At 33.0% G+C, this 13434-nt stretch overlaps 1 protein-coding gene across 2 annotated transcripts in view; it reads left to right on the top strand.

Moving 5' to 3' along the window:
• The window catches only part of LOC118185018 (serine hydroxymethyltransferase, mitochondrial-like), a 58268-nt gene that overhangs the window by 40379 nt on the left and 4455 nt on the right, over positions 1 to 13434 (top strand). For both annotated transcript variants that reach the window (XM_035354786.2, XM_035354787.2), the window contains exons 6-11: positions 377 to 499; positions 7921 to 8060; positions 9637 to 9799; positions 9923 to 10022; positions 10383 to 10538; positions 13069 to 13176. In XM_035354786.2, the coding sequence (XP_035210677.1) occupies positions 377 to 499; positions 7921 to 8060; positions 9637 to 9799; positions 9923 to 10022; positions 10383 to 10538; positions 13069 to 13176 (790 nt within the window). The remainder of the gene's footprint in view (positions 1 to 376; positions 500 to 7920; positions 8061 to 9636; positions 9800 to 9922; positions 10023 to 10382; positions 10539 to 13068; positions 13177 to 13434) is intronic.

Raw genomic sequence — 13434 nt, 5'->3', positions numbered from 1 at the left:
TTGTATTAGAGTCTAACCTGTAAGCTATGAATATGAGTAATTGTTTGTTATGAAATAATTGAATTATCTAGTTCTTATGTATTGCATTGAAAATATTACTTAATGTCACTACTACTTAATGTCATTACTATACATTTAACATGTTTATTACTTGATAAGTGTGTTTATTATGTGTGGGAACTCGTTATTATGCGGATTTAATTTTTCAGAAAAGGCATTATTCTTTTACTTGATTTTTTGAGTACCTCATCGCAATTTATTTTATGTTTTAATAACATACTGTTGTATATTTTATGACTGAACTGTTATGTATATTATATAAAATTTTGACTGATTACCTTTTCTGTGCATTATTTCTTTTAAATTATTTTTTTAGCAAGAAACTGGACTAATTGATTATGACAAATTAGAAGACATGGCAAAATTATTTCGTCCAAAACTGATAATTGCAGGAACTAGTGCATATTCACGACTTCTGGATTATAAACGGTTCAGAGAGGTAGATATGATATTTTCTTAGCTTTTTTGGTTTGCATCAGAAAGACTTACTTGAACAGTTTCCATTCATCTGGAAAATCAGGGTTAGAATGAGCATCCAGAGATAGGCATTCGAAGAAGTCAAAATTGATCAGGGGAAATGGAAACATTCCTCAAGGTCAGGAAAACCCAGAGCTTTCCAGAAACAAATCAAAGAATGTAAAGATGATAAAATGTTCTAAGTAGTAACCAATAAAATCAAATTTCCTGTCTTAAAAAAGTAAGCAAATGAAGAATTATAATCTTGGTTTTTCCTGCAAATAATATTTTATTTCTCTTTTTCTGCCATGGGGACTGTGGTAACAGAACACTTCACATATTCATTCATTTATAACTATTGGTTTATGGAAAAGTTGAGACATATTTTTCTATATTTTTTAAATATCATTTATTTATGTGAATAACAAGATAAATCCGTGAGTGCAATCAGTGAGTGATTTGCAGTGAGAATAATCGATTTGTTTGGAAGAAAACTGTCTTTTTGAATATGAGAACTGTGTTTTCCACAATTGAAAATTAATGAGTCTAAGAAGAGAACCAGATTGACTGATGAACATCTGCAGTTTGTTAATGAAGATAGCTTCTAATAATTTTTCTTCAAGGTTACAAATTTTGTTAAAATAGAGAGACCATCAGGTGTGGTAGCTGGCATTTGTAGTAAGAAGTAAAGTTTGTAATTATTTACATACAAATTCATGTCTTTTTTCTGTATGTGGCAAAGAAAACTTTAATAAATAAAGGAGAATAAGTTTGGCATTATTTATTCTTAAATTTTATCTTAATTGGAATGTTGTTATTCATGGTAGAAATACCCATGCCACCTGTACTGGCTTATTTGGTGTGTTCCAGGGCTTACTTTTTTACTTGTTTTAATGTTTAGTATTTACATAAATGATGTGCAGGACTTGCCATACTGTACATACTTAACTAATGCTGCTAATTGAATATATTTTGTATGTGGTTGATGCTTGGTGATTCTTGAAGCACTTACGATCTATTTGTATTTGATTTTGTGTGAGGGAAGAAGTTATGTGTGTGGAAATACCTGCTGTTTTAGTATAAGTATAGAGACTTCATTCTGCATCATTTAAATGAGCTTTTAGTAAACAGTTAAACATTCTCAAGCCTGTGCTAGTGCCGGTATGCTGCTCCCACTTAGATATTAATATTTACCATAGAAGTGACATTTTAACTGTATGCACATTTTTGTATTTATTTTTGCAGATAATTTATATGTTATGTGTATATGTAATGATTTGGGAATGATGCAGACAGATGTAGAAGCACACACAAATTCGGACTGAAAAAGAAAGTTGGAAGTCATATGCAGTAAGAGGCAGTCTCGTGGTAGATTTAAATCATATTTCTTTTACTGTAGTTAAATATTTTGTGTCCACAATTCACTAGGCACACTAATTGTACCTGTTTCAAAACAGTTACATTTTAGATATTCTTGTGATAGTAAGAAAAGCATCAAGCAGCATCTTGACAAGAACATAGGTGGTAGCAAAGTGTTCAGTTATCCAATATGGCAGCTTATTAAGAGAAATTTTTGCTTTAAGTTCTGAATTAGCTGCATCATCAGTGTTATCAGTGTTGTTGTTATCATATGTATGGACTCATCTAGAAATGCTGCAGCACAGAAAAAGTAATTACTATTTTTAGAAGAGATGGGGAAGTGCCCAAATTAAAAAGAGGAATTATGGGCTATTGTTAATTTAAATTATAATTTATTATTATATATTTTTTATCTTACATACACATACACACGCATGCATATCTATACGGATAGGTAGATAGAAACATGCATTGTGTAGTGAGGGGGTGGTGTGGAATGTCATTCGTATAAATTGAAAAAAAGGTAGGTAAGAGTAAGCTCCCTTGAGGCAAGCCTGCAAAGGTTTCTTTGCGTGTAGAGTATGCTTGTTTATAACGAACGACACATTTTTCTATCGTACAGATAGGAATTAATGATGCTTATGATGTAATCTGGGAAGCCGAGAGTGATTAACTTGTATGTGAGACCCTGTAACCATACACAGTCGAATGCTTTCGAAATATCGAGAAAGAGGCCTCCAGTGTGCGTTTCTTATTCAGTTCATCAGCAATTAATTCTGTGACTCGATAGAGCTGATGGGTCATTGAGTATTTTTGTTGAAAACCATACTGTTTAGGGATTAAGATGTTATTTTCTCCGATGAAGTCTTGGATGCGTTTTAGAATAACCGCCTCCGCAATCTTGCTTAGCATGAATAACAGGCTAATGGGCCTGTAGGAGGTTGCACAGGATGGATCTTTTCCCGGCTTTAGTATTGGCGTGATCACAGTAGTTTTCCAGTTGGTCAGAAAATATTGGATTTTCATCATATCGTTGATTAGCTTCGTAAATTTGCAGAGCATCTTGGGGCCCATCTCCTTAATCATCTTGTTGCTGACATTATCAAAATCTGGGCTTTTTCTATTTTTCCTCTTCTCGATATAGCTACTAGTTTCCGACGGCATAATTAAGGGAGTGTTGTTTGCATTTGTTCTTGAATTGAATTGGGTAATGAGGGAAGAAACTAGGTGTTCTGTTTGATTGTGATGTATGTTGTGTGTGTGAAATTGAGAGGCATAATTATCTGCAAGAGATTCAGTTTTCTCAAAATCAGTGTAAGCAATCCCAGCATCGCAATTAATGGGCAGAATGTTTGTGTTGCGTCTCTTAAACTTAGAAACCGCGTTCCAAACAGAGTTATCATCTGTTGAAAGCGATTCTAAGTATCTGGCCCAGTCGAGTTGTGCATGTTTTTTTTTATAAGAGTCCTGACTTCTTGGTTCAGTTTGTTCATGAGAGATTTATCTGCAGGGCATCTGAATCTTTGCCATTGTTTCCTTGCATGGTTTCTTTTTCTAATTAGCTCTCTGATGGCACTATTTTAAAATCTTTCTTCCTCTCTTATCTCTTTACTATTTTTCGTTAATGCACTGTGCAGTTCCTCTGTGAAACTATTTGTAAAAGCGTCTAACTCATCTTGTCTGTATTGCTTTGAGCGTGTACTGAGTGTTGTTTAGAGCTTTGGCATAACCTGTCCAGTTCATAATAAGGGCTCTTTTCTGTGGTGTACTGTAGGTATTGGTTTTGATTTCCATAACAGGGTTATGATCTGACGATAACTCTGACAAACTTTCAATATAGTCAGGGTTATTAATATTTTTTAAGATAAAGAAATCAATTACAGATGGTCTATCAATACCACAGTGTGTTGGTTTAACTGGGAATGCTAGGTTAACGTTAGCCGCATCGCCAAATTTATGAATAATTCGTCCGTGTTGATTAATATCCCAGCAATTCCACTTGCGGTGGTGTGCATTGAAATTTCCCTCTATGATGACTCGATTGAAAGTATTTAATAGAGTTTGCAAATCTGTTTTTACAGAATTTGCTGGTGTGTGTATAGGGAAATAGGTGGAGATAATAGTGAGTGGTCGTGATGTGTTTGGAGTGAGTGTAATAGCTAAGGCTTCTATGTCTAAAAGCTGTGGTAATGGCGTGATATGATGAGAAATGGAGCACTTTATTAAAATAAGCAAACCTCCTTGTGTATTTCCACGGGGAGCACATCTCCCTGCCGTCAGTCGATCCCATCTATGGGTAACATAATTGCAGGCTCTGAACATATTTGTTGGGCCAAGCATGTATTCCTGTATAAGTAAAATGTAGGGACAGTATTCGTGTATGAACTCCTTGAGCTCGTACGCTTTAGGGAGCAATCCATTTGCGTTCCATGTAACAACTGTTAAAGTTTGGCTACTATTACTCTGATACATTATCGGATATTTCACTCATGATTTAAAAAAATAAGAACATTTTGTCCATAGTATCCGTGAGAGCATTAAGCTTAGGCATATATTTTTAAAAAATGTTATTCATGACAGATTATATTTTGCATACCAAAAATATTACTCAAATTAGATACATACCTGATAAAACTAACGAATTCAGATACGTGGCTGTTATCAGTAGAATTTTGCATAATACTTTTTCTGTTTAAATTTCTATTAGCAGTACTGTTATTATTGGTCTGAGAATTAGACATTATATTATTCTGAATACTGACATCAGACATGTTTTCAGTTTTGTTTACATTCAATGCAGCAGAGGACGACATAGGAGTTCTTTCGAACGGTCTAAAATTTGGGTGTTCATTCTGTCTTTTAGCCATTTGGGCGTAAGAAATTCCATTTTTGACCATATTATCTTTTCTGCTCATAGGAGGTTAGTTTTTTGGAATTTACTGTGACCTCGATATGAGGCTGTATGATTTCCATTGCAGTTACTGCACTATGGCTCCTCAATTTGTCCTTTTATGGGGCAATTCATGGTTTTGTGCGGTTCCTAAGATTTCATACATCAAGGTGTTGAAAAACAATTTTCCGACGAATGGTGACAGCGTTGACAATTAAAACACTGGGACACCTGGTTTTTGGCTACATATTTTTCTACCTCCACAGAGAAAAGCAACAAGTCCTTACCATTGAATATATTATCAGCATTTTCATTTTTAACCACTTCAATCATAAACAGCGGCATAGGTGCTCTGGTCTTTCTTCTCATGAGCTGCGTGATTTTCAATAGAAAAACCTTTTCCAGTCAAAGCATTAACAATATTTTGTTTGTTAGTCGTAATGCTAAGACCTCTTATTACCACCTTAATAGGTCATTTGTATTTTGCATTGATTACATAATGTTCTATTTTTTTACTTTGAAATAATGCATTCAACATGTGGTGGTCTTCTGGACTGTGGGGCAAGATTTTCAACAATTCCCCGTTAATTTTGCGTAGGAATTTAGCTTTTGTACTTTTCGATAATTTTTGTAAAAATTCTTCGTTAGTATCGTGGCCGGGGTTAACCATAATCGGAGTACAGCCGATTGGCTAACAGTCGTCTGCTGCTGCACAGCCTGATTGTCTGGGGGGTGTCACCATTTACATTGTTTTCCAAAGCCTTAAATTTATTAGAAGTAGTAATCTTAACATTAAATTTCTCAATTTTCTGCTGCTTAGCAGTTTTGGTGGCCAGTTTAAAACCTTCATTATCTACATTAGTAGCATTAGAGTTTAACTTACGTTTATTTCTAGATTCAGAATTATTAGCCTGGTTATTACTATTTACTGGTTTTAATGCCTGAAATGACAGAAAAATTGTACTTACCCCTGATTTCATCTGCTTGAGCTTTCATCTGCTGAATTATCTTGATCATAGGAGTAGTAACCACATCGTTGTCTGTAACGGCACGTCCTTACCGAAGCTTCCATCTGATCAATTTCGATGTCTAAATTCCGTAGTCTTTCACGCATTATTTTCAATTCCGAATTCACATTGTCATCGTCCGTATTTAATTCATGATCCATACTAATATTTGGTACCGGAAGTCCGACACAGCTTTCACGCGGGATAGCAGTATTAGGCCTATATTTCTCCATGGCAACGTCGTTTCCATAATCCTCGTAGTTAGGCTTATCCATTGCTGATGGCTCGGTATCACGAGCAACCTACACGTACGGGGATCAGGGACCCATGCATTGCTGACCTGATTTTGTTCATCTTTTCAGATAATTTATATATATATATAATTTTTTTTTGTTAAAATGGTTATCGTTAGCATTCAACTGATATATAAGTCTCAGAATCCCAAGCATCACATTTTGCTTAAAGTAGTATTTTTGTTACCTGTTTAAATTTTTTTTTTGGCAATGGGGTAAATATTTGGATACCTTTATTATTTTCAGAGATAACATTGAATCTCTTTTTTCTTAAAAATTGAAATTTTAGTCATTTTATGAATAATTTGCAGGATTTAAAAAGTGTAAAAATGCGAATTTTATTCATGGTATCATATTTTGCTATCTGAGCATGAAATTTTCACCATAGCAACTTAAAATTGATTTTCGTGACTTAATTTTCAGTTGCGAAGTTTGAAATTTTGTGATTTGTTATTATTTTTGTGTTTTGTCCTCCTAGTACTGTAAAAGAAAAGAAAAGGGGGGGGAGAAGACTTAGTATGTTATGGGCATGGATTAATTCTGCAGTTTGAATTAAAATTATTATTTCTGCTAAAGTTACTGATCTACCCTCCTCTCTAATACAGCATATATGATATACTCCATTTAAAATTGCATTGTGGTATGAATGAAATTGAAAGAAATGTTTTCATTTATGTCTTAATTACTTACTATTCTGAAACATTTTTAAATACCATATAATCCAATGTATAACACAAACTTTTAATGCAAAAATGAGATCGAAATTTATGGGTGCGCATTTGACACCAGATATAAAAATGATAGATTTAAAAATAAGGAAAAGATTCACAACTTTGATTTCTACATGTACCTAAATGCTTTTACTGGTGATTTTCTAGGACCAAGTTTGCAACACTTTCTTTCTAGGATGGGGCATTTCATTAGTTCTTTCCACAAAGCATATTTATTCTTTAGCATATTAATTACAGTGATACCTGTTTTCTTCCACTCAGGTATGGAACTTTCACGAATGCCAAACATACTTGCTGCAGCATGATTTACATTTTCTTTCACAAACTGAATGATTGGCATTTAAACCAGCACTATCGTTTGTTTGTCAGCAGCCATATTTATTACTAAATTCTACTCTAGATCAACTGTATTTCAGCTAAAGCAAATGCAATTGACTAAAGCATTCTTTGTTCACTTCAAAATCACGGCTTCAAATGACTACAGAAGGAGAAAACATCTGACTCCTGATTGTGCGAATTCATTCAGGTCGGAAATACATTCTTATCCCTAGATTATTTTCCCCTTTTCTCAAAACTTTAGAATAACATTCTTGTGCTCACCTGCATTAAACACAACCCACCCTCTTTGCATACTTCCTCCAGCATTTCCCCCATATATATATATATTGTCCCCTTATTGCTTGTCAATTTCATATGCCGTTGAACGAAAACCTGCGAAAAATCTTCAAATTTATGACTTCAAGTGATAACAGCATCGCACATGTATCTTTCAGGTTTCATCATAACGAAAATGGTGCACGTTATATGACTAATATACCTAAAAAATACAAAATGTAGTTTGAAAATACAGGTGCACATTATACACCAGTATGCATAATAGCCTGGAATATATGGTATATGTATACCTAAAATTTTTGTGTTATTATTTTATGGTTATTAAATTTTTCAGTTTTGTGAATGTTTATAAGAAGCACTTTTTTTTTACTACAAAATCAAATAGTAGAGAGAAAATCTTCAAATAGTAGTAAACGCTGCTAAACTTTTCACTTCAAAGCTAAGTTTCCATGCAAAGTAATGCTTAATTTTTCAATATTCTGAATTTTTTTTTTTTTTTTTTTGGCTAGATTTGTGATGCTGTGGGAGCTATTCTTCTTGCTGATATTGCTCACATCAGTGGTCTTGTTGCTGCTGGTGTTATTCCAACTCCATTTGACTATGCAGATGTTGTCACTACAACCACACATAAAACACTTAGAGGTGGCAGGTTAGTTATTTTTATTTTACTTATTAATGTAGGTGATGTGCTTTAAAATTCCTTTCATGAAGCAAACTCAAGCATCTACTCTACTTATTTTAGCAGGAGCATTATGGGTTTTTTTAGTTTCCTTAATCTGTATTAATTTTGTCGAAAGCTTTTGCCAAGTCTGTTAAAGACTGATATACTGTTGCATTAAATTCAGTGCATTTATCAGTTGCATTTTATAGAATAAAGATTTAGCTGACTATGCCTTTTCTGCTTCTGAAATCAGCCTGTTGTTTATTTAAAATCTCAAAGTTGACTATTTCATTCTATTCATCAGTATACTTGTAAATGTTTTATATGGAATTGATAATTTCTAATTCGTAAATAATTGCATTCTATAAGTCTTTTACTCCCTCTGTTTAGGATCTTAACTTGCAGCTACTTTGTATCATCCAGGATGCTTTTGAAAGTCTAAATTGTGTTCAACATTTTGTAAGGTCTTCATTAACTACATCTGATGTGACATAAATATTTGCTTTTCCATTTTTGGGCCTCAGTCTTATAAAATGCCATCAGAGCTAATGTTCTGGCATTTCATCCTTCTGGAAAAACACACACACACCTCTATATTTAATGGGTCAGTAGTGTTTGTATTTATAAACCTGTTCAAAATGTTGTTTTTGTCATTTACAAATCTTTCTGTCTTCCCCCTTTTTTTTTCTTTTTTTTTTCTTTTTTTTTTTTTTTAATTAGCAATTTTGTATGTATATCCTTCAATTTTTCATGTCTCTGTCTTGGTTTTGAAAATTTGAGCCCTTTTGTTATTTTGTCAATCAGTTCCAGATTGCCATATGCTGTATGAGTGTTTCAGTGTTTTAATAAATATTTTCATAGGGAGTGATTGGCCATTGTGTTCAATTCCTAGAGAGGTTGTATCCTAAGGCTCAAATGGGATGCCATCGCTTATTTCTCGTCATAGACTGGAAGATGGTAGATGCGCTCCCTGGTCGTGAATGGGAGAGATATTTGATAAGAGAATTAAAAAAGAGATTTATATTCTGTCCAACAGAACAAAATCACAATTCTGACACATGAAAAGAATCAAAAGTCTGATTTTTCTTGCATCTAAAATATTACATTTGAGAAGAGAGGACTGCTTAAGAAGTTTGGACATTATCTATTAATAGAAAAGAAAAAGAAAAAAAAAATGTGCTAAAGTGTGTAATTTGATTTATTGGTTAGGAATTTTCTCCAGCATTTTCTAATATTTAATATTGACATGGAGGTCAATATGGTTACCGCAGTCAAATGTACTACCTCTACAATGATTTTTCAGAAATAATTCAATTAATGTAGCTGATAGTAATCTGTCTTGATAACACATCATAATAATTTTAAATTATAAGTAAACCTGGACTTTTTTACGAACAGGAATAATCTTAACTGTTCTTGCTGTTTTCATAAACTATGTATGCCTGGGTCACTAATATGTGCAGAGTGTCAAACATATTTTAATGGATTAAAGTGTACAAATTTGAGTTTTATTTTTTGAGCTGTATAAAGTAAGAATGTAATTGAATAAACTTGAATTTTTTAGGGCTGGCATGATATTTTTCCGCAAAGGAACCAAAAGTACAGACAAGAATGGGAAAGAAATAAAATATGATTTTCAACAAAGAATAGATTTTGCCGTATTTCCTCGTTTGCAAGGTGGACCACATAATCATGCTATTGCGTCTGTTGCTGTAGCTTTAAAACAGGTATTATGATATATACTATGACTCTAGGATCATGAGTGTTTTATATTTTTAAAAACATATGTAGCATTAAATTATTTTGTGGTTATGTTAAAATCTCCTTAATAAAGCAATTTTTGTTTAAAGGCTATGTCATCGGAATTCCGCGAGTATCAACAACAAGTTTTAAAAAATGCTAAAGCTATGGCTAAGGCCTTGATGTCGAAGGGCTATACTTTAGTTTCTGGTTAGTATTTGTACTAATGCTTTTTGTTAAGTAAGTTCTGTGTAAACTGGTGACTTCTGTAGCAAAACAGAGAAAAAAAAATTCTCTTTAACATGTTGTTTGGAAATTAACTCAAAGAAGGCTGAAAGATTGTACTTTAAAAAAAAGTTTTTAATTTATGCATTCATTTCTTTTTGCCAGTTTATTATTTGAATTAATAAACCTGTTTTTGATTTGGAAAATAAGTATGTGTTATGCTTATTTAAGAGGTTCACCTAAAACAAACATTGCAGTAGAACATATAACTTACTGTCTTGTTTTTATATTTTTTAGTAAAAATTAATGCCATTTTAAGCAATAATATTATGTTTCCTTCCTTAGGTGGAACAGATAATCATCTATTGTTGCTTGATTTGAGACCTAATGGACTTGATGGTGCACGGTTAGAATGTGTTATGAATGAAACTAATATCACAGCTAATAAAAATACTTGTCCTGGGGACAAATCTGCTTTAGTTCCTGGTGGAGTTAGATTGGGTATGTTCTGTATAAAGCAATAATAATTCATTAATAATTAACATTTATATCAAATAAGATTGCAGTTTAAATGGTATATTCTATGTATTTCTCAACTGAAGAATAAAACACAAAATTATTACTTACAATTCATACAGTTGCTGTATCAGTGGTGTATTCTACGTTTATTCAAGTATGGAATTGCACATTCTATTGGAAGCAAGGTAATTCTCAGAAGGGTTATACAAATTATATGATATGCAAAGGCCTGAAATATTTGTAACACAATGGAACTGATTTTATATGCATGTTCATGTGTTATGTAGTATTCATTATGTTACACAGGTTGCTAATGTTAATATCATCTTGCATGGAAATGGTAGTCAAACATCTGTATGGAGATAGATCCATCATAAATATTAAACAGCTGGTTATCCAGTGTGGCATATTGTTGTACAGTTTTTTTTATTGATTAGTGATGCACACATAAGTGTCTGCTGAATGGAGAGATGCTCCATGGAGGACTTTTAAGAGAAACTGACTGATACTCCATGTTATACTCGGGGAAAAACCACATAAATGGCCATTCAGCTAGCACGTTCACCAGAATTGGAACTGTGGATTGAACTACCAGCGTTCTGCAAATTTTGTCTGCTCGACTGCTAATGGCCCCACTTGTAAATTACTAACTTGAATTAAAGATTAGATGAAGTTTTATGGTAGTCAACTTGAATTAAAAACCAGCCCAGGATAATTCCTAAATCTGTTGAAATAGGAAGGCATTTCTTGTGATGGAAAGTAACAGATGTCTTCCTGTGTGGTATATATATTCTTGATCATCCAGAGCAAGATTATGCATAGTCTGCAGAGCAGTTTCAACCACATGGCTAGTGTATATTTGTGTGTTGTCCTGCTGGAGCACTTCACATTGGATGCCAATTATGGAAAGGATTACAGTGGGCGTAACCACTTCATCTGTGTATTGTTGACTTTTAAAGATTATTTACTAAAACCAACAGCAACTTTCCCAGTAGCTTTTTGTGAAAGAGCAGTAACTTTATAGTGGCACATAGTTCCATCAATTTTATGGGATTTTCTAAGATATGAATAGCAGATTTTTCTACAGATGTGGAATAAATCCACGAATTTGATTTTTTTTTTCCTCATTATTTTCTAATTTCTATTGTAATTGTTAAATTATATTTAAATAATTTCTATTTTACCTTCTATTATAATTTCTATAAAATTATACTGGAAAGTAATTCCATTCCAAAAGGAATTTTGAATTGTTTGACCTTATATTTTGTTAGACTTCTGAATTATGCCCAAAACTAATTTTCTGAAGTTAAATTTAGTTGCTTTGTATGCCAACTGATTCCAACAAAAAAATTGTGATGCTGAACAATCTTTTCTTACAAATGTACTATGTAATGAATATCTGTGTATGTGCTGCATAATGTATAAAAATATTCATTTATATGAAAATCTTGATCTAAAACTGGGGTTTTAAGTGCATTTCTAGGAATTAAGTGGTTTATTAATGCAAATTTCATTTAAAAGTGTATAATATACTAATATTCTTGGAACACTCCAAGAATCCTAAAAAATGCCATCCCATACCATGACACCAAGCACAGACTTGCAGTGTGCTGAACCAGATATGCATCTTGAAGCTTTTCACCTGTATGTTGCTGCATTTGTACATTGTACTCAAACAAGACAGAAGCACTACTAGTTAAGCATGTTTACAGCTATCTTGTTGACATTATTCTATGCAAAGAAAGTACCTGTGGATGTTTGAAGAGGGAGTATGAGGATTAACATTTGTTGCAAATGCAGTGTGGTAATCTCCCATAACATTCGCTATTTGTGGATAATTTAAACTTGCATTGGGATGTTCTGTATATTCTTTGTACCACTTGAGCACATCACTATGCTGATGTTAAACCTTGAGAAAGCCATTAATGAAATGTCTTTGATATGATGTCAACTGATAAAATGCACTGTGTTGACTGTTGAGGCATCATGGTAATCAAGATGAAGAGCAAGAATGCAGAAGTTTGCAGTAAATATTGGAAAAATCATCTGATGGAAAGAGACAATACTTCAGGAGTATCCTGCATTTGACAACATTGGACTCTCCAACATTGTATAAACTTTACTTTTGTTATTTCCATATTGTAATCTAGGTTTTCTATGCCAGCAGGCTGCTTTGGTTCACTTGCTTGAGATTTATTGCTTTTGACATTTTGAGTATTATCTTTTTTCATCATTGCACACTTGCACTATTTTGTTAACCATATTTTAATAAACCTAAGTCATGCTGTGTATCAAATTGCATTATAAATCTCTGCAAGGTTTAAGAAATGCACTTCATTAAGAAGCATTACCGTAGATCCTTTTGAATGGGCCTTTTTTTTATCCAGTATAATTTTTTTATTCTTTGTATCTGTGTTAAGGAATAAGCTTTCAGTGATTTATAAAAAAGCAAACATAGATTGTTTTATGAGGTTATAAAAGCTGTACATTTTGTCACCTTTTAATGTTCTAGGTGCGCCAGCTCTTACATCTCGGAATTTCAAAGAAAAAGACTTTGAACAGGTTGTAGAATTCATTGATCAAGCTGTGAAAATAGCACTAGAAGTGAAAAAGAAATCTGGTAAGAAAGTTTGGTGCATTAGATATTGCTTATTGTACATATGTTTAGATTAAGAATAGCTAATTATTCCGGACATGCTTTCTAAAAGACTAGTTAGAATGATACCATTTCATTCATGAAATGTTTAATTATAATGAACAATTTACTTTTTGTATGTTGTGAATGTCAAGTATTTGAGCTCAAACATTACATGGATTATTTGTAATACATACTCCAATATTAGGCACTACATGGCAAGGGAGGGATGCCCATTTAAGC

This window comes from Stegodyphus dumicola, chromosome X1 (genome assembly GCF_044657685.1).
Source record: "Stegodyphus dumicola isolate Sdum_Otavi_A_Nest chromosome X1, ASM4465768v1".
NCBI lineage: Eukaryota > Metazoa > Arthropoda > Arachnida > Araneae > Eresidae > Stegodyphus > Stegodyphus dumicola.
Note: the sequence above shows the minus strand (reverse complement) of the source record. Positions and strands in the feature narration are given on the sequence as shown.